The sequence below is a fragment of the Pinus tabuliformis genome, chromosome 1_2 (genome assembly GCF_031772625.1).
Source record: "Pinus tabuliformis cultivar Carrire ecotype Pingquan chromosome 1_2, CPIR1, whole genome shotgun sequence".
NCBI lineage: Eukaryota > Viridiplantae > Streptophyta > Pinopsida > Pinales > Pinaceae > Pinus > Pinus tabuliformis.
Window position 1 is genome coordinate 532,728,708 of NC_142298.1, and position 22,935 is coordinate 532,751,642.

Sequence of the window (22,935 nt, forward strand, 5' to 3'; positions counted from 1 at the left end):
ATGTTGTCATGTCATGTTAAACATTTTTACATTTTTACTGGTAAAAATAAAAATAAAAATAAAAATAGATAAAAAACCTAAAATAAAAATAAAATCATAATTATAATTAATAATGAAGTCAATTTTAATTCCGATCTATTAAACATGAAAAATGATCTAGTAAATGGGTAGACGACGCGTCCTTATGAAAATCTAAATTATTCAAGTGTTAGTGCACTTTGGTCATGTTTGTGAGCCTTAACATTAGTAATGAGCATCGCGACCATTTCACAATATTGTATGGATCACAATGTCTTGATAAATAAAGAGAGTTTATATATGTAAAAGTGTTTTATTTAAATTTTATTATAAATGTTTTAATGTATATTGTATTCTATTTAATTTATATAAAAAGTTTATTAAATATTTTTAGTAATAATTAAAATATAAAATTGAGATTTATATTAAAAATAGTTATGATATTTTTATTTTTAAATTTAATAAAAAATATTGGAGTTTTTTTAGTGTTGGAGTTGTTTTTAGTGTGATTTTTTAGAGTTCCAGTGCGAGAATTCGGCGGAAAAAATTGTACTGAAATCTTGATTTGTGTTATTTAAACTAGTTTTTCATTGTATATATAGATTCAGTACCCTTAAAAACTCTTAGGGCACTTTTATGGTGCAGCGGTTACTCATCAAACTTGTGATTTCAATGAATTCTTGCCAGATTCTAGAGAAATTAGACCTGAAAAATCCACCAGAAAAGCTTCCATATATACAGTCAGAAAACTAGTTTAAATAACACAAATCAAGATTTCACCACAAATTTCCATATATATAGTAAAAAAACTAGTTTAAATAACAGAAATCAAGGTTTCACCACAAATTTCCATATATACAGTGAAAAACTAGTTTAAATAATACAAATCAAGATTTCACTACAAATTTTTCCACCAGATTTTCTTACCAACTCAAAAAATCACACTAAAAACAACTTATATAAATATGATTTTTTAATATATAATATTAATTTAAAATATTATAACAAAATTTATTTATAAATTTATTTTATATTTTTTATAAAAATAAAAAATAATTTTTATAATTAATAATGATTTAAAATAAAATTATATCTTATTCGATTTTTATGAATTTTTTAAACCATTTTACATCTTTCCTATACAAATGATGGAGTACTCTTACCATTTAATTTATACTCAATTTTTTAAAAGAGTTGGGTTGGTCACCAGAATTGTAGAAACCGCTTCGCCTTAGGTTTGAAATTTATACACTGGTAAAATTTTCTCATACAAGGCACGTCACAATTACGTAACTAGGTGAATGCGCGAATAGAATAGCATGAGAATTGTAAAAGGAAACCCACGAGCCACATGTAGAGTTGAAGCAGACAGTTGGAAAGTCCTTATTTCCACTCTCGTTGTTCATGTCATTTTCTCGGAAGGTGACGGAGGAACTTTCAGCTTTGCTAGTCTGTCATTTTATCGTATCTTCTCCGGGCTGGATACCATAATTCCTAATTCAACCTACTTCATAACTGGGTCGAATCTCTTAGCAACATGTGATTTCGCTGCTTAATTTCAATTTGCAGTCGCACGGACAAGAAAACAGTTGAGAGCAACTTCGGCGAATTTGAACGCATGAAAAGTAATCTTCGGTTTGAGTTTGACCGATAACATAATTTTTACAGGAGTTTATTGAACTTATGAGGTGAGGTGAGGGTTACTGCTTTATTTCAGTGAATCACAATTATGACGGTGAGTGAATCGAACTGTGTTGGCGCGTAATGTCCATCGGTGGATTTAAACACGAGATTTAATGGAGTAATGTACTGGTCCGTACGCGCTGACAACACGGGATATGGGAAGGCCACTTCTATATCTTATCTAGTCAACTGAAATCTGAGCTTCTGCTTTCCCATTGGCAATTATAACCTTTGTATTCCAGCTATCATGATTGTGTCCCACCCGCCTTCAATTCCATACTTAAAGCACCCAAGTGATCTACATGAAATGACACTATGTTGCAGCACCCTAGCATCAAATTTTGTAGGCCAAAAAACTATGGATAATGGATCCTCTCTCGTGCCCATCGCCATGCCCAATTCCTTGACAGACATTGAAGCAATAAGCAATTCTCCTTTTGCGGATAAGGGTGGAAACAAGAGAATTCGAACGCAAGACGAAGCTGCCTCTTCGCCTTCACAGCAAAGCAGGCTGAACCTGCAAAATCCAGCATACAGAGGCGTGCGCCGTCGTAGCTGGGGCAAATGGGTGTCTGAAATTCGGGAACCAAAAAAGAAAAACCGAATCTGGCTCGGCTCCTACGATACACCAGAGATGGCCGCTCGAGCTCACGATGTCGCTGCATTCTACTTGAAAGGAAAGAAACATTCGTTGCTCAATTTTCCAGAGCTCATTGATCAACTTCCAGAACCAATTTCTTCGGCTCCGCCCCACATTCAAGCTGCCGCGGCAGCAGCAGCCGTCGCTTTCAATTCTGCATCCCGTAGTGCACAGAACTCTGGAATGTCAAGCGATATCAATAAACAAGACAGCGGAAGGCCAAGAAATACTCCAGTAAGCAATGAGCACGCAGGTATCTCCTCTTCGAATCAACTATCGGCAGTAATTAGCTCAGAGTTAAACTTGGAGACGGCTAATGTCGAGTTATTAGGGAAACCGAATTATACTAATTCATCATCAATGGAGATTGTAACAGAGGAGGACTTGTTCGAATCCACCAACTTCTATACGAATTTGGCAGAAGGCCTTATGCTTCCTCCACCTCTGTTCAGTATTCCTGAATTAGACATAGAGGAGCAGAGATTGGAGGAAGGATTTCTTTGGTCTGGTTTTTGAAATAGATTACTCCGTATAAAATCAGGGACTCTTAAAATATCTAATCCCTGCTTAATATGCACTGTTTGTATGAGGATGTTCTCTGACAATCAGATTGAGTTAACGGTTACAACGAACCCAAACCTCTGGCCAGTCATTCAATTGTTTTGTTTTCCGAGCGTTTATAATTCCTCTGTTTTAATTAGTCGCAAGACAATTCCTCTGTTTTAATTAGTGGCAAGACAATGATGGAAATAGGTGCAACGACGACTTCAAATTTTAATTTTTGGCGAGTATTACCAATCTTACAAGCACCAGCCCAGTTACAAAAATGTCATTGCTAGACTTGAAGTTTGGCGATTAGTATGAAGTTTGGCAATCATACCACCGTACAAATATGAAGTTTTAATATTTTTTTTAAATGGATTATATTAATTTTATTACATATATATATATCAATATTTTCCCCCGAAGGAGGTGTTTTTGGAGGGCAAACGGCCGCATAATAGGGGGATATTATTACCCTTCTCACGCGTCAAGTATGAAAATCATGTGGGTAGGGTACGCTTCACCGGGAGTTGGGTGAAGGTTTTGCAGGGGATTCATCGATTAATTATAGTTTGGACCGCTGAGAGCTCCATTCGCAAAGGGCGGGCGATGAAGGTGGTGAATGTGGAGGGGTTGAAGTGTTTGAACACGTAATGTAAGGACCTCAGGTGCGCGGGCGAACCTGGCACAGGCGCGCGGGCGTGCACGGCGAGTTGAGCTGCACGACCCGGGCGCGCGCACATGGGCGAGCTGCGGTTGCGACAGTTTGCAACGAAAAGTGCGACGAACATTTGAGCGACTAAGTGTTGGGCGTTGTTTATACCCACATGAGGAGCGCTTTGCGATGGGGGTTGGCCGACTTGCGATGGGCGGGTGAGGCCGACTTGTGGAGCGCCGAATGGGTGTGTGTATGGGGTGTGTGGGCAGTCGGCTGGGCAGCCCACCCACGCACAAAGATGCCTATATATTGTAGTGCGTTGGAGCACTTGGAATCATCATTCGAACAACGCAATTGATCAAGGTTCTTCGCTCTTGGAAGAGAAGTACTAGTGCGCAGTTTTGGAGGAGAGATGAGCGCATGGCTCATGCGCTCTCCTTGGTAGAACGCACTTGGTAAACGCTCTTGGTGAGAGGTGGACGCGTTGGGCAAGGCGTGCCCGGGTTGATTGTGCGGAGGTGTTGTTGTGCCGAGACTTGGCGAGGGTGTCTTGGTGGCTTGGGTGAGCGCCCGCCCATCGTGCAAGTGTGCACAAAGGTGAACGAAGGTTGGAACCGAATGTCGTAGAGTTGGGCAGGTGGTACTACGTGTTGTTCACACGATTTGGGCATTTGTCAAAAGTTGGCAAGTGGGACTGCGTGTGGGCAGGTGTATACGGTTTGGGCGTTTGCGACCAAACGAAGAGTGAACCGGCGAAGACGTGCGACGAGGTGAACGACGGGTTGGTGAGTCGTGCGGCGACCGTGTGGAGGTGCCGACGCGCTGGGCAACCGAGTTTGCCGAAGTTGTAAAATTTATCTAAGTATAATCTGGGGTTTCCCAAGGACTTAGTCTATACTTTGTAAAAGTGGAAAATTATACATATATTGATATTCGGGCAGACTCATATTGCAGGGAGTTGCCCATCCCTTTATACTATTGTGCATTTCTCTTGTATAATGTTGTTGATAATGAATGTGTATGGGTGTTCATTGGTATAAAGGCACATTAATAATACTTGGTAACGCAAATAAACTAAGTATGGGATGTTAAGGCGTAGTCCACGAACATAAGTATTGGTGAAAAGAAAGTGTTCGGTGGTGTCGCACCTCGCTATAAGCAGTTGGAAGACTACTGCAGGTGTAGGGGCGTGACAGTTGGTATCAGAGCAGCTGATTCGGGCATTGAAGGTTGAAGCTGCTACACAACTTCACCGAAGTGAAGTTGGTATCAAAACTCGGTTGGAGATGGTGTTAGAGTAGGGTTGCTCGTGACAAAGTGCAGGTGTGGGTACACTTGAAAGCTTGATAGTTGATGACAATGGAAGCAGGTACTTGCAGGTGAAGGAAGCTAGTTTCACATACAAGTGGAACAAGGACCGATTCATGGTTGTAGGGAACTTGGTGAAGCTGGTGAATGGTGAAACAGGTTTGGCAGAGGTGAAGCTTAGTGCTTGGGCCAAGCTAAACGACAAGGCATGGCAGGTTTGGAAGAATGCGAAGGGAAGCTCTTGCTTACCTTATACAGGTTGAAGCGGATGAAAGAAGAGAATCCCCGGATTCAAAAGGAACTTGAAGTCTTGGAAAAGAATGTTGAAGACGAACTTCTTCAACTTGGTTGGACAATGGAGCAAGATGAAGTTGCAGATTGTGCTAACCAGGAAGAGGAAGTCGTGATGATTGAAGATGTTGCAGATGTGACAACGATGGAGGATGAACTTGAGATTGATCAAGTTGGACCAAGATCGTGCAGTTTTCAGACATGGATGGATGAGGATACTCATATGGAGGAACCTCATGATGATGATGTAAGTACTATTGATATTTGTGTTTCACTTGAGCATTTGGTAGATGAACCGTATGCAGGAAAGGGCAAAGTCAGTTTGCCAATGCTAGGGAGGATCTTACCATGGATGACTATGATGAGGCCTTGTATGGAGAAGCAAGGATTGTTGATTGTTGCAGGACTTGTTGGGGTTGTTTGTGACCTTATGGTAGAAGGTGCAAAGACCCGTGACAAGGGAGGAACATGATGATCGTTGCGGAGGATTGGGTCATGCTTTAGCCATATGAAGAATTAGCTAAGTGCCCGGCATGACTCATGGACAGATTGAGGAGGGCACACTCTTGAGGTACGATGATGCTTGGGTGGACTTCTCATGGCCAAGACCAAGAGATAGTCTTGGTGGAACCTTTAGTGAGGGAGCTATGATGGACGGGACTCGTGATGTGATGATGATATGGTTGGGTGACCGAGTTCACTAGACCGAAGATTGCAGACTTGGATGAGGATGACCGATTGTTGTGATGGGTCTACTTGGTTGGAATACATGGGCAACTTAGTCATGGACATCAGGTTGGAGACATGGAGCATGGCAGTCTTATGCAGGGACATTATGCAGGAGCACTTGTAGAGGTGTCACTTATGGGCATCCAATGAGGAGTGCCAACGCAGGGATGTTGTGCAGATGGATTCGCAGATGTGACATGGAGATGTTTTACTTATGAGCCGATGGAGAAATTGTGCACTCTTGTACAACAAGGCCATGGACTTGGATGGAGTTGTGAGCAGACTATGGAGCATTCCTACTACATGGAGAGCTGAGGCATCTTGCAGAGACCTTTAGGCCGAGACTTGTATGCTTGCTGGGATGTTGGTTGGGGATGACTTATGGAGCTCATGATGACATGAGATTGTTGTGACTTTTGGGAACTCCATATATGGTGGACTTGGAGGATCTTATGCATTAAGGAGCTGGGGTCGGAGACTTTGGTGCAGGTGCATACTTCTGAGTACATGCATGGGTGTGACTTAGAAGAGTGACTTGATGTGGAGGACCGATATGAGACACTTTGGAGTGATGGAGTTACGACGATGATGATGCCTTGGTGGCAACACTTGGGCATGGGTTGAGCCGAGACTCAACTACTTTGGACACATGGGAGCTGATTGATCTATGATCATGGGCAGCACATGGATAGATGAGATAGATGCATACTTGTTTCTGTGGTAGACTTTAGGGATGACACATTGCAGATATGATGGAGGTTGCTTCATGGGCCTGGATGTGACACACTGAGAGTTGGAGATTGATGAGATGATCTCTTCATATGGAGGAGATACACATATGGATGATGATGTTGGGATAGATGTGGTTGATTTCATGTAGCACATTGACACCAAACATCATGGACAACATGTTGCAGATGAGATGAGGACTACTTCATGGACCTGAGCATGGCTTACTTGTATGGGGATGGATTCTTGATCGAGTTGAGGATGTGACAGGATGTTCTGAGAAACAACTGATGATGGCATGAGAATGTTCACTCTCATGGTTTGAGCGTGATAGTTGGACTGATCACCCGACTAGTTCGAACATGGGGATGTGTAGTGTATAGAGATGTGTTAGCATTGTGTTGGAGTATCATGGCAGCAGTTCACATGATGACACATGATGAGGTCGACACGAGATGTTGCAGTAGGCATGTAGCTTGGATGGAGGGGCCAGCCTTCCATGATGGGGAGCAGCATGTGGAGATTGTGACAGGGTGGTCGATGATCATGGATTGAGATGATCTCTGATGTATGACATACCGATAAGGTGTATACCTTGGTATGGTTACCTTGGTGATAGGTGGTTGCCGAGGTGAGACATGATGGAAACGGTGGTTCTACATATGTTGCAGGGATGTTTGCAGTATGTGGAGGAGTTGACATCATGGATATTGATGATCTTGGTGGATGGCTACCAGGATGATATGTTGTTGAGGACGACAACGATTTCAGGTGGAGGAGGATGTAAGGTCCTCGGGTGCGCGGGCGAACCAGGCACGGGCGCGCGGGCGTGCACGGCCAGTTGGGCTGCACGACCCAGGTGCGCGCAGATGGGCGAGCTGCGGTTATGACAGTTTGCGACGAAATGTGCGATGAACATTTGAGCGACTAAGTGTTGGGCGTTGTTTATACCCACATGAGGAGCGCTTTGCGATGGGGGTTGGTCGACTTGCGATGGGCGGGTGAGGCCGACTTGTGGAGCGCCGAATGGGTGTGTGTATGGGGTGTGTGGGCGGTCGGCTGGGCAGCCCACCCGCGCACAAAGATGCTTATATATTGTAGTGCGTTGGAGCACTTGGAATCATCATTCGAACAACGCAATTGATCAAGGTTCTTTGCTCTTGGAAGAGAGGTACTAGTGCGCAGTTTTGGAGGAGAGATGAGCGCATGGCTCATGCACTCTCCTTGGTAGAACGCACTTGGTAAATGCTCTTGGTGAGAGGTGGACGCGTTGGGCAAGGCATGCCCGGGTTGATTGTGCGGAGGTGTTGTTGTGCCGAGACTTGGCGAGGGTGTCTTGGTGGCTCGGGTGAGCGCCCGCCCATCGTGCAAGTGTGCACAAAGGTGAACGAAGGTTGGAACCGGATGTCGTAGAGTTGGGCAGGCGGTACTACGTGCTGTTCACACGATTTGGGCATTTGTCAAAGGTTGGCAAGTGGGACTGCGTGTGGGCAGGTGTACACGGTTTGGGCGTTTGCGACCAAACGAAGAGTGAACCGGCGAAGACGTGCGACAAGGTGAATGAAGGGTTGGTGAGTTGTGCGGCGACCGTGCGGAGGTGCCGACGAGCTGGGCAACCGAGTTTGCCGAAGTTGTAAAATTTGGCTAAGTATAATTTGGGGTTTCCCAAGGACTTAGTCTATACTTTGTAAAAGTGGAAAATTATACATATATTGATATTCGGGCAGACTCATATTGCAGGGAGTTGCCCCTCCCTTTATACTATTGTACATTTCTCTTGTATAATGTTGTTGATAATGAATGTGTATGGGTGTTCATTGGTATAAAGGCACATTAATAATACTTGGTAACGAAAATAAAGCTAAGTATGGAATGCTAAGGCATAGTCCACGAACATAAGTATTGGTGAAAAGAAAGTGTTCGGTGGTGCCGCACCTCGCTATAAGCGGTTGGAAGACTACCGGAGGTGTAGGGGCATGACACGTAAGGTGGTGAAGCCTTCAAGCCATGCAAGTTTCCTTAGTTGTATTGCATGCGACGAGGTTATGCGTCGGCAAGGCTTAGTGTTTTGTTGGGTCTGACCGATTGTTGGATAAAGTTGTTATTGATGGCAATCAAAGTGTATTGTTGGAGCTATGTTCTAGGTTAAGTATTTTATATAAAATGCTAGTTTTTGTTAAATTCTTACTCTAGTAACTCTTGCTTTACATGAAACCCTAGCTATATATCTCTATCTATATAATGGCAAGACTTAGTTTGTTGAAGCATGACCTAATAATGACTAAATGAAGGAGCCCCTTCCATGAAATCCTCCTTGACACATGATGACATATGAATTCATGACATATGCCCTAACATTGTTGAAATCCTTGGTCTATGATGAAAAATTTGTCGTAGGTCCATTAAGATGATGAAACCCTTCAAAGCTAGCCTTCATGAAAACCTTTGCACTCTTCTCAGACAGGCCTGTTAGTACCTTTATTTGTGAGGCTCAGTTTGACAGTCATCCTGTGGGGCTCATCTCTTGGACCAACATTTGGATTATTCACTTGTGGCATGTTGGACCTATGGACAAGTCAATTATAGGAGCTTAGAACAGTTCGGAACTATTGAAGACATCCTTATGACCAACTCTTGAGGATAACCTTGGAGTCGCATACCTCAGTTGAAGGCGCGGACCATTGACATCATTTGGAGCACCTTTTGAAGTACTCTTGGAGAAACCTATTGAAGACACCTTGAAGGATTCTTGAAGACTTTTGGAAGACTTGTAGAAGTTGATCTTAAGACCAATGGAGATCATGATGCATTGTTGAAGGCCCACATGATGTGACCTTGGAGAAATTGTTTGGGTCACATGAAGAGTTGTGGAGACACCTTCTAAGAAGACAAAGTTGTCATTGACGAGCTAAATGCTTTGGAGATCGATTGAGGGCACTATTGAAGGTGAAGATATTACCAGGGCTTGCTACAGAAGATATTGGGAGCCTTGACGAACCATTGACCTTACCTTGAATAATTGAAGTTGTAGGTTGGAGCCCTAGAGGATAGGAATCCTCAAGAAGACCAGGTTGGACCTTGTGCCAGTGAAAGGGTTGGAGCCCTAGAGGTTGGCGTCTCATAGATGTCAAATTTTGTAATTTTCCCATGTTGTATCAGTTACTTTAGCCCAATTTATCTTTTTCATTAACAATGCATCCAATTATTAGCAGTATAACCAATCATAAATGTAACTGAAAAATGAACAATATAAGCAGTGACAGAGAAGACAACAACACACAACCATAAGAGACAACATATTGGTCCAAGACCAGGGAAAAACCCCACAAGAGGGAAACCCTTTCAAAGCTTCTTCTTTAGTAGATCGTCATAAAAAGTTACAAAAATGAGTACAATGAGCCCAATACATATGATCAGCAGCAGGTAATAATAAACCAGATCTACAGATTTACAGATTTGTTATAACAGTAGAGAAACTCAGATCTACCGATCTGCAACAAAGAAACCTAGATCCACAGATCGTTAATGTCGAGATGTTAAAAACCCAGATCTGAACTGGGTTGCTCTCATCATTACTGTCTGTGAGCGACTGAAAACCTCAAAGTCGCACTCACAAAGATAGTGTCCAAGCGACTATAATAGCAAAATCACTCTCAGGAGGTCTCTGTGCCTACAACTATGGCCATGAACAAAAAAGAGCCAAAGTCACTCTCTTGCCAGGCTGTCCAAGCTACCAGCAAGTCAAAGTTGAACCTTCGCAATTCTATCTAAGAGACTGTAATGGCATAGTCACTCCTTGGGCTACACGAAGCGAGCGACTAGGGATCAAAACCTTCCAATCTGCTTCTTAACCCAAAATCACTCACTCTGAACTACCTCCGAGCGACCAGGGTATCAAAGTCACTCCCTTTCCCACTCTGTGCAAGCGACTATAGACAAAAAACTCCAGATCTGTGCCAACGATCAAGATCCAAAAACCCTAAACCAGAGCGAACCTTTCGCCTGTGATCGCGGACCCAATGAGGACTTCCGCTGATGAACCTATGCGATCCAAGACAAAGTAGAAGAATAAAATCATAACTTGAGTCTATGTCCAAATGAGCTTGAGGTCACTTCCTTTTATAGGTTGCCTTGAGGGTTTACTTGGGGTTAAGAATGACCCAAGAAGTTATCCAAGCGGTTAGGGCTGACCCATTCCATAATGAATGAATTAATAAAATAACTTAAAACTTAACTTCTGCTTGACCGAATCAAGTCATGTTTAGATCCATTTTGGTCCTCTTGAAAAGAGGAATTTAATGCAAGCATCATTTTGGTCGTCTAAGTTGTCTAATGTGGAATTTTACCGCAGTTGAAAAAATTAATACTCTCTCTCAGCTAGGGAGAATTCCACTTATCCATATCTTTGCATCATCTTGTCTAGTTGTTGTAATGCTTGACTTTCTCTACTCAAATCTTACTATTGAAACTTTCTCTGCTCTAAAATAAGAAAAAATTGTTACCAGAGGGGAACTTAGTCTACCACCCTCTATCCATCAGATTGTTGTTTCGAATCTCTGCTATTAGGCTGCTACCCTGAATATCATCATCAATCATAATCAGAGAGTATATCATCACAGAGCACATCTCAACCTGGAACCATTTTTGGGAGCTATATCTTCCACCCATACTGAGCAATAGGATAACTCTCCTCATAGGGGAGTTCATCCTCAACCTTGGAATCTCATCGAGGAACTTACTCTCTACCCAGAATCATATTGGGTTATCTCAACCCATCCTATTGCCTACTGATCTTCCCATCAATGGTAGAACACTTGCATCATAATTGACTTGGGTTGTACACCCCAAGTACACTCTCAACTCGTTGGCCAAAATGAGGAGTGGTATACCCATCAAGCTCGCCTACTTGAGGGTATGATGCCAACTGTGGTATACTCTGCAAAGACTAAGAGGGGAGCAACATTCTCCAACCCTATAAAGATACGAGAGAAACATTCTTCAACCCTAGGTAGCAGATAGGGTATCTCCCTATGGTCCAGAGTTCCCTCAACCCTAGGAGCCCTCTATCTCAATTCCTCACCCTAGGAGATCACGCAGGTGGGAAGAGTATGATCAGTGTCCTCGATCAGGGCTGCCTCTTATCCAGAGGAGCTACATCCATCAGTCCAAGTTTTTCTCTAAATAATGAGAACTTTCTCTTCGATAATGCCATGGTGAGAATATCTACAGTCTGATCATATGTTGATATGTGATGGAGCTTGATGGCTCCTCTCTGCACCATATCTCGAATGAAGTGATATCCAATTTCAATATGATTGGACTTGTCATGGAACACAAGATTTTCTTCCAAATGGATCCCACTCTTGTTGTCACATTATATTATTGTGGTGTCTAGGACCTGTTCAAACAGCACTCTAAAGAGCTTTCTTAACCATACTGCCTTGCAACTAGCCATGCTAGCAAAAATATATTCTTCTTCAACTGTGCTCAATGTTACAGACTTTTGTTTCCTGCTCATTGAGGTTATCATGGCAGATCCAAGGCTAAAACAACATCCAGGCGTACTTTTCTTGTCGAAAGTATTTCCGGCTGAATCAACATCAGTATATCTAGGAAGTTGAACATTTCTTGCAAAATATCTCAGGCCAATTGTAATTGACCCATGTAAGTATCTCAATATGTGTGTGGCAGCTATCCAATGTGAGTTTTGGGGCTCGGTCATAAACTGACTCAAAGTGTTTATTGAATACCATATATCTGGACGGGTGTTCACGAGGAACATCAGAGCCCCAATCAGTTGTCTATACTGAGATGGATTTTCTAAGCCTGGTCCTGTAGCATCTCCACATAGTTTCTTGAAATTTATTTTCATAGGATTGATCGTGGATTTACATTCAATCATTCCAAATCTTTAACTTTACAATGTGTTTCCCTTGCAAGAGGAAAATTTCAACAAACTTTTTCCACACTTCAAGGCCCAAAAAGTAATGCATAAGAACAAGGTCTTTCATTTCAAACTCATAGGATAGCTTCCTCTTACATTCGATCATCAGAGGCTCACTACCTGTCAAAAATAGATCGTCAACATACAAAACCATAATCAATGGCATACCTTGGATTACTTTGAAGTAGAGGTTGGGATCGACATTACTTCTTGTGAATCCCATATTTACTAAGTAGTTGTCAATAACCGCATACCAAGCTCTGGGAGCTTGATTCAAACTGTTCAATGCCTTCTTCAACATGCACACGTGTTTTCCGGTCTTCCACTTCAAATCCTTGTGGTTGTTCAACATATACCTCTTCCTATAACATGCCATGGAGGAAGGTGGTCTTTACATCCATCTCATGAAGAGTCCATCCCTGACTTGCAGAAACGGAAACTATAGAGAAGATAGTTGTATATCGAGCTACTGGAGAAAATATGTCATCATAATCTTCTCCCTCTTTCTGAGAGAAGCCATGAGCCATGAACCTTACCTTATATTCTCGATGTTGCCATCACTTCCATGCTTGATTTTAAACAACCATTTTGAAGTCACAACATAATTTCCTTTTGGTCTAAGGTACAATATCCCATACATCATTTTTCATAATTGATTCATATTCTTGATCCATAGCATCCTTCCAAACTTGTTATTTTACTGCTTCTTCGAATGATATCCCTAATACCTGCATGGTTGTTTCCTTTCTCTGAATGATATGTGGATGGGGCTTTCATTATCCTGTAAAGTATCGCGGAGCCATGGTGATCTCTTCTTAAAGGGAGGATCACTTGAAGGAGGATCTAATGGATCCATAGGCTCTATGAGATCGTCAAACATATCATGTTCAGGTGCAGCCGGACCATCCAAAATATCCCAGTCATCATTCTCTTCCTTGGAAAGAGGATGTGGAGGAAGTTATCTCGCTTTTCTAAGAGTTGCATCTTCATCAAATGTTACATACCTGCTAATTTTGACCTTTCTCTCGTTAGGAATATAAATTCTATAAGCTTTAGAATTTTCACAATAACCCAAAAACGTATTTTTTGTGCCAGTAGCTTCTAGTTTGTTTCTTTTTTCTTTCGTCTTGTGAAAATATATTGGGCATCGAAATACACGAAAATGGCTGATATCAGGCTTAATCCCTATGGATATTTCTTCAGGAGTCTTGTTTTCCAATGCTTGATGAGGCACCCTATTATGAACATATACCACAGTAGATGTAGCTTGGCCTAAAGGAATTTTGGCATCTTTTGATCATGGAGCATAGCACGGGCAACTTCTAATATAGATTTTTCTTTCTTTCAGCGAGACCGTTTTGTTCAGGAGTATATGGTACAATCATTTCCTTTTTTAGTATGTCTTTCTTATAGAATGCTATGAATTCTTTTGACATGTATTCTTCTCCAATGTCGGACCTAAAGAATTTGATTCTTGTTAATTCATGGGAATTTTCAGAAAAAATCACATAGAGATTATTTGGTTGATGCGTTTCGAACCAGCCAGTGTGGTTCATCTTCAGGACAACTTTGATTCTCTTACCTAATTGATTTTCGATCAATTCTTTGAATACCTTGAAAGTTTCAAAGGCTTCATCCGTGTGCTTAAGATAATATTTCCATGTCTTTCTTGAGAATTTGTCAATGAAGGTAACTTAATAGAGATGACCACCAACTGAATGCATAGGCATCAGACCACATCTATCAGAATGAATGATATGAATATAAGTTTTGTTCTTACTGAAGGGAAATTTCCCCCTTGTTTTCTTTCCACTTGCACAACTTAAGAAGACTCCATCATGTTGAGCCTAAACATCAGGAATATGAAAGACCAATTTCTTCAATTTCAGAAGTGCATCATAGTGAAGATGAGTCAATCTGCGATGTCATAATTTGCTCAAGTGATTTGTATTATGAGCCAATGCAAGGAGAGGTTTTCCTGTGACCCTATAAAGTCCTTAAAATCTCGATCCTAGTGTGAAGGCATCTTGCATAGATGAATCAACAAACAAAGATAGAACTTTACCTCTAATGAAGGCAACCCTCATCCCAGTGTCTTCCAATGCAGATACAGATACCAGATTCTTCATTAATCCTAGTACATACATGACATCATGCGGTAGAACAGATTCCCCTGAATTTAGCTAAAACTTGACGGACCCAAAACATTTCACGAGATGAGTAGAATTATCTCCAAGAATTATCCTTAACTTAGTCTCCCTCTCTACCATATCAGAGAGGACTTCTTTATAACCAGAGAAATGATGAGTGGCCTCACTATCAACTAGCCAACTATCCCACGAATCCGGTGGTGAAGAGATAGTAAGAGAAGAAATGAAACTATATTCATCTTGGTCATCTGAGTTGTCTAATGTGGAATTTTACCACAGTTGAAAAAATTAACACTCCCTCTCAGCTAGGGAGAATTCCACTTATCCATATCTTTGCATCATCTTGTCTAGTTGTTGTAATGCTTGACTTTCTCTACTCAAATCTTACTATTGAAACTTTCTTTGATCTAAAATAAGAAAAAATTGTTACCAGAGGGGAACTTAGTCTACCACCCTCTATCCATCAGATTGTTGTTACGAATCTGTGCTATCGGGCTGCTACCCGGAATATCATCATCAATCATCATCAGAGAGTATATCATCAGGGAGCACATCTCAACCTGGAACCATATTGGGGAGCAATATCTTCCACCCATACTGAGCAATAGGATAACTCTCCTCATAAGGGAGTACACCCTCAACCTTGGAATCTCATCGGGGAGCTTACTCTCTACCCGGAATCATATCAGGTTATCTCAACCCATCTTATTGCCTACTGATCTTCCCATCGATGGTAGAACACTTGCATCATAATCGACTTGGGCTGTACACCCCAAGTACACTCTCAACTCGTTGGCCAAAATGAGGAGCGGTATGCCCATCAAGCTCACATACTTGAGGGTATGATGCCAACTAGGGTATACTCTGCAAATGCTAAGAGGGGAGCAACATTCTTCGACCCTATAAAGATACGGGAGAAACATTCTTCAACATTGGGTAGTAGATAGGGTATCTCGCTATTGTCCATAGTTCCCTCAACCCTAGGAGTCCTCTATCTCAATTCCTCACCCTGGGAGCTCAGGCAAGTGGGAAGAGTATGATCAGTGTCGTTGATCAGGGCTGCCTCTTATCCCGAGTAGCTACATCCATCAATCCGAGTTGTTCTCTAAATAATGAGAACTTTCTCTTCGGTAATGCCATGGTGAGAATATCTGCAATCTGATCATATGTTGATATGTGATGGAGCTTGACAGCTCCTCTCTTCACCATATCTCGAATGAAGTGATATCAAAGTTCAATATGCTTGGACTCGTCATGGAACAAAATATTTTCTTCCAAATGGATCCCACTCTTGTTGTCACATTATATTACTGTGGTGTCTAGGACCTATTCAAACAGTGCTCTAAAGAGCTTTCTTAACCATACTTCCTTGCAACTAGCCATGCTAGCGAAAATATATTCTTCTTGGACTATGCTCAATGTTACAGACTTTTGTCTCCTGCTCATCGAGGTTATCATGGCAGATCCAAGGCTAAAACAACATCCGGGAGTATTTTCTTGTTGAAAGTATTTCCAGCCGAATCAACATCAGTATATCCAAGAAGTTGAACATTTCCTGCAAAATATCTTAGGCCAATTGTAATTGACCCATGCAAGTATCTCAATATGTGTGTGGCAGCTATCCAATGTGAGTGGTGGGGCTCGGTCATAAACTGACTCAAAGTGTTTATTGCATAGCATATATCTGGATGGGTGTTCACAAGGAACATCAGAGCCCCAATGAATTGTCTATACTGAGACGGATTTTCTAAGCCTGGTCCTATAACATCTCCATATAGTTTCTTGAAATTTATTTTCATAGGATTGATCGTGGATTTACATTCAATCATTCCAAATATTTAAATTTACAATGTATTTCCCTTGCAAGAGGAAAATTTCACCAAACGTTTGCCACACTTTAAGGCCCAAAAAGTAGTGCATAAGACCATGGTCTTTCATTTCAAACTCATAGGCTAGCTTCCTCTTACATTCGATCATCGAAGGCTCACTACCTGTCAAAAATAGATCGTCAACATACAAAACCATAATTAATGGCATACCTTGGATTACCTTGAAGTAGAGGTTGGGATCGACATTGCTTCTTGTGAATTCCATATTTACTAAGTAGTTGTCAATAACCGCATACCAAGCTCTGGGAGCTTGATTCAAACTGTGCAATGCCTTCTTCAACCTGCACACATGTGTTTTTTGGTCTTCCACTTCAAATCCTTATGGTTGTTCAACATATACCTCTTCCTATAACATGCCATGGAGAAAGGTGGTCTTTACATCCATCTCATGAAGAGTCCATCCCTGACTTGCAGAAAGGGAAAGTATAGAGAAGATGGTTGTATATCAAGCTACTGGAGAAAATATGTCATCATAATCTTCTTCCTCTTTCTGAGAGAAGCCATGAGCCATGAACCTTGCTTTATATTTCTCAATGCTACCATCACTTCCATGCTTGATTTTAAACAACCATTTTGAAGTCACAACAGACTTCCCTTTTGGTCTAGGTACAATATCCCATACATCATTTTTCATAATTGAATCATATTATTGATCCATAGCATCCTTCCAAACTTGTTATTTTACTGCTTCTTTGAATGATATCCCTGATACCTACATGGTTGTTTCCTTTCTCTGAATGATCTGTGGATGGGGACATTCCTTTAAGTGTCTTGTAAAGTATCGCAGAGCCATGGTGATCTCTTCTTAAAGGGAGGATCACTTGAAGGAGGATCTAACGGATCCATAGGCTCTATGAGATCATCAACTATATCAAGTTCAAGTGCAGTCGGACCATCCAAAATATCCCAGTCATCATTCTCTTCCTTGGAAAGAGGAGGTGGAGGAAGATCTCTCACTTTTCTAAGAGTTGCATCTTCATCAAATGTTACATACCTGCTAATTTTGACCTTTCTCTCACCAGAAATATAAATTCTATAAGATTTAGAATTTTCACAACAACCCACAAACATATTTTTTTGCAAGTAGCTTCTAGTTTGTTTCTTTTGTCTTTCAGCATGTGAAAATATATTGGAAATCGAAATACACGAAAATGGTTGATATCTAGTTTAATCCCTATGAATATTTCTTCAAGAGTCTTGTTTTCTAATGCTTGATGAGGCACCCTATTAGGAAAATATACCACAGTAGATGTAGCTTTGGCCTAAAGGAATTTTGGCATCTTTTGATCATGGAGCATAGCACGAGCAACTTCTAATATAGATTTTTTCTTTCTTTCGGTGAGACTGTTTTGTTCAGGAGTATATAGTACAATCATTTCCTTTTTTATTATGTCTTTCTTACAGAATGCTATGAATACTTTTGACATGTATTCTTCTCCATTGTCAGACCTAAAGACTTCGATTCTTGTTAATTCATGGGAATTTTCGGAAAAGATCACATATAGATTATTTGGTCAACGCGTTTCGAACTAGCCAGTGTGGTTCATCTTCAGGACAACTTTGATTCTCTTACTTGATTGATTTTCAATCAATTCTTTGAATTCCTTGAAAGTTTCGAAGGCTTCATCCTTGTGCTTAAGATAATATATCCATGTCTTTCTTTAGAAGTCGTCAATGAAGGTAATATAATATAGATGACCACCAACTGAATGCATAGGCATCAAACCACATCTATCAGAACGAATGAGATGAAGAATGTCATAAGTTTGTTCTTACTGGAGGGAAATTGTCCCCTTTTTTTCTTTCCACTTGCACAACTTGGGAAGACTCCATCATGTTGAACCTGAACATCGGGAATACAAAAGACCAATTTCTTCAATTTCATAAGTGCATCATAGTGAAGATGAGTCAATCTGTGATGCCATAATTCGCTCAAGTGATTTGTATTATGAGCCAATGCAAGGAGAGGTTTTCCTGTGACCCTATAAAGTCCTTAAAATCTCGATCCTAGTGTGAAGGCATCTTTCATAGATGAATCAACAGACCAATATAGAACTTTACCTTTGATGAAGGCAACCCTCATCCCTTTGTCTTCCAATGCAGATACAGATACCAGATTCTTCATTAATCCTTGTACATACATGACATCATGCAGTAAAACAGATTCCCCAGAATTTAGCTAAAACTTGACAGACCCAAAACATTTCACAGGATGAGTAGAATTATCTCCAAGAATTATCCTTAACTTAGTCTCCCTCTCTACCATATCAGAGAGAACTTCTTTATAACTAGAGAAATGATGAGTGGCCCCACTATCAACTAGCCAACTATCCCACGAATCCGGTGGTGAAGAGCTAGTAAGAGAAGAAATGAGAATATATTCAGATTTATTTGCAGTATTACTTTCATACCTAGGTGTCCTTTGCTTCTTTTGAGGAGGATAATATTCTTCACAGTCACTTGAGGATTCTCTTCTTCTTCCATCATCTCTTCTGTCATGATTCTTTCATTGATAGTCTTTTCTTCCTTTGTTATTGTAGTTGTAGCATGATCTCTTCCCTTTCTCGAGATAGTCTCATGCATAATGACCTTTCTTATGACAATTGAAGCACTCAATATGAGATATTAATCTGTCATTCCTTGTTTTTGAGTTTTGAAAGGGGGGATTCCTTGAAGAACTTCTTGTTTTCTTCTTCCTTTTACGATGAGAGATGTATGCTATGGGTTATCCTTCTTCATGATTTTGAATTCTTCCTCTTGCTATCAATATGGATTCTTCTTGAGTGATTTTTCCCACGATCTCATCATATGTCAGAAGGACATTGTTGTTTTTGATGGTAGTAATGAAGGTTTCCCAAATAGAGGGGAGACCTCTAAGAGTCACTATTACCAGTTCCCTCCCAGGTATATTTTCTCCAACTCTTTGCAATTGATCTCTAAGACAAGAGATCCTCATAATGTAAGATTGAATAGTTTCTCCTTTTTTCATATTGACTTCCTTGAGTTGGTATTTCAAGGTAATGATCTCATTTAGGTTATTGAATTCATACATGCTAGTTATATTGTCATACATATCTTTGGACTTTCTGAAACTCCCAAAATAAGAAAGTAAATGATCCTGTAAACCATAAACTATAATTTGCTTTGCCTTAGATCCACCTTTCTTGTACATGTCCTTGAGTGTCGCGGAAGCATCTTTTGAAGGCTCGAGTATACTTCCTTGAATATATTATACCACATCATGGTTGTTGGCTATGATCTCCAATTTAACTTGCCATGCAGCAAAGTGTGGTGCATCACCTAGCTTTTCATGCTCCTTGAAGGTAGAGGCCAACATCTTGACTTTTAATTAGGCGATCTGCTTTCTGAAGGAGAGGGATTCAAGACTTGTCTTCTCTTGGTCTTCACTTTAACCTCGCTCTAATACCATGTTAAATTTTGTAATTGTTCAATGTTGTATCAGTTACTTTAGCCCAATTTATCCTTTTCATTAAAAATGCATCCAACTATTAATAGTATAATCAATCATAAATGCAACTGAAGAATGAACAATATAAGAAGTGATAGAGAAGAAAACAACACACAACCATAAGAGACAGTAGATTGGTCCAAGACCAAGTAAAAACCCCAAAAGGGGTTAACCCTTTCAAATCTTCTTCTTTAGTAGATCGTCATAAAAAGTTATAGAAATGAGTACAATGATCCAAATACATATGATCAACAGTAGGTAACAATAAACCAGATCTACAAATCCAAAGATTTGTTATAACAACAAAGAAACTCAAATCTATCGATCTGAAATAGAGAAACCCAGATCCACAAATAATTGATGCCGAGATGTCAAAACCCCAGATCTGAACTGGGTCGCTCTCATTAATACTGTCTGTGAGCAACTGAAAACCTCAAATTTTCACTCACAAAGATAGTATTTGAGTGATTGTAACAACAAAGTCACTCCCAGGAGGTCTCTGTGCCTACGATGATGACCCTAAATAGAAAAGAGGCAAAGCCACTCTCTTGTCGGGCTGTTCAAGTGACCAAAAAGTAAAATTCACACCCTCGCAGTGATATACGAGCGAATGTAATGGCATAGTCGCTCCCTCAGCTACTTGAAGCAAGCAACCGGGGATCAGAACCTTCCGATCTACCTCTGAACCCAAAGTCGCTCCCTCTGAACTACCTCTAAGTGTCCAGGGTGTCAAAGTTGCTTCCTTAACCACTCTGTGCCAGCGATTATGGATGAAAAACTTCATATCTATTCCAGCAATCGAGATCCTTAAAAACCTAACCCAAAGCAAACCTTTTGCCTGTGATATTAGACCCAATGAGGAATTATGCCATTGAACTTGCGCGAGCCAAGGCAAAGCAGAAGAATAAAAAAATAACTCGAGTGTGAGTCCAACTGATCTTGAGGTCACTTCCTTTTAGAGGTTGTCTTGAGGGTTTACTTGGGGTTAAGAATGACCCAAGCAGTTACCCAAGTGGTTAGAGCCAACCCATTCCATAATGAATGAATTATTAAAATAATTTAAAACTTAACTTCCACTTGACCGAATCAAGTGATCTTTAGGTCCATTTTGGTCCTCTCGAAAAGAGGAATTTAATGCAAGCATCATCTTGGTCATCTGAGCTTTCCAATGTGGAATTTTACTGTAGTTGCAAAAACTAACAATAGAGACAAGGTTAGAGCCTTAGGGAAGACAGGGTTGAATCCCTAGAGGTTGGAGCCTCATGAAGTCCAAGTCAATGCTTAGTAAAGTACAGGTTGGAACCTGGTTATTTGAAGATTGGAGTCTTCATCTAGGGTTGGAGCCTTGATCTATTATTGTACTTTATTCATTGTAAAGAGGATTGGAGTCCTCGTCGTTTAGATTAATAAAATTATTATTCTATCATTGTTCATTTTGTGTTCTAATTATAACCGATCTTAACTGGTAAAAATAAGAAGTGAAAATAAATACTTATTCAGCCCCCCTCTCAGTATTTCCAACGCTGAGGCTACCTAGGACCCTCGAACTTTGCGGGTGATAAAAATTATAATCCAAGTGCGACAGAGTGGCTTTGTTTCATCTATTGAGGCAAGGGATGATGATAGAGGGACCTAAGTTTGCTCAATTACTGGGTGGTGTAGGTAATTTCCTCTACTTTTACATTTGATGTCATTCTTGGTTTAAATGATGTTCTAGTGGACTTCATCAGGATAACTAGTGCGATGGAAAGGTTGGACCTTGTGACCTCTCAAAGGCCATCCTACAGTGGGTTTGTAGGTTTTTGGGTGTGCTCATATTCTGCGGTGAGATAGGTCGAGGGGTGGGGCTTAGAGGCCAGAAAGTGGTGTTTCATTTTGGTTATTCACTTCTCTAGGATAGAAGCTGTGGGTGGTTCCAGTGTGTGTGTAGTGTTATTCCTAGGTTGGTGGGAGTGGGTTGTCCCACATTTTTGGTTCGGTGGTGGGGTTTGGGAAGAGGCTCCTAAACTTAGGACTGTGGGGTGTAGGAATTTGGTAACTTGCATAGATCAGAGGGAGTGGAGTCCAATGCAGTGAAGGTGGGGTTCGACCATCGAGGAGTAGGAGCAGTGCACCAGGTGGGCCAATGAGATCTCGACGGGGAGGTGGATTAGGAGGCCATATCTCTGAGCAAGGTGGACCCACTGCCTCCATTTGAATCCCTTAAAGGCTAGTTAAGACAACTCACTTTGATGTTTAAACAACCAGATTGAGACTGATATGATGACTGAAACGAGCTTATTTCCTTTATGAATGACTTGCATCACAAGTAGTGGAACATGATGAACATGCTAGTGTCTCTTTGGTGTGGGCAAAAGCAAATTCAAGATAGGCATGACAAATTGGAAGGTCTCATGGCATATATAAAAGCTCACGTCCATGAGGCATTTCACCAACCTCAGTCGCCAGGGGATGAACCAGAGGCTCTAGATCCAAGTAATTTTGATTTTCCAATAAGGTGTCTTTTGATTTTGGGTCAATTTTTTTTACTATGGGAAACTCACATGAATTTTGATATTTTTGTTGTACTCTTTTCATTTTGTTTTCTCCAACTCCTCCTTACCAACAAGTATGGTCTAAATGAGGCAAGAGGCATTTTTATTACAAGATTTTCATGAAGTAATCTTTTGAAGAGTATGTGCTTTCTTTTAAGAGGTCACAACTTCAAATCCAAAAGGGTATAATATGTACATTTCATTAGACTTTAGCAATCAAATTGTTGGGGAAGAAAAGTCCTTTATCCCGTAAATAAAGAGATCTCATACACCAATTTAATATGTAGCTTGTTAATAACCTTATATATATATATATATATATATATATATATATATATATATATATATAT

The 22,935-nt window shown here is 40.6% G+C and overlaps 1 protein-coding gene across 1 annotated transcript; it reads left to right on the forward strand.

The window, feature by feature from the left end:
• Positions 1-1,937: 1,937 nt before the first annotated feature.
• On the forward strand, positions 1,938-2,916 carry LOC149206687 (ethylene-responsive transcription factor ERF024-like). The gene has a single exon (XM_089393776.1). The coding sequence runs from the start codon at positions 1,949-1,951 to the stop codon at positions 2,855-2,857; it is 909 nt and encodes a 302-aa protein (XP_089249902.1). The 5' UTR covers positions 1,938-1,948; the 3' UTR covers positions 2,858-2,916.
• The last annotated feature ends 20,019 nt before the right edge of the window (positions 2,917-22,935 follow it).

Bases quoted from the DNA above. Each gene is read 5' to 3' on its own strand.
- LOC149206687 (XM_089393776.1), top strand. From the start codon at position 1,949: ATGATTGTGTCCCACCCGCCTTCAATTCCATACTTAAAGCACCCAAGT.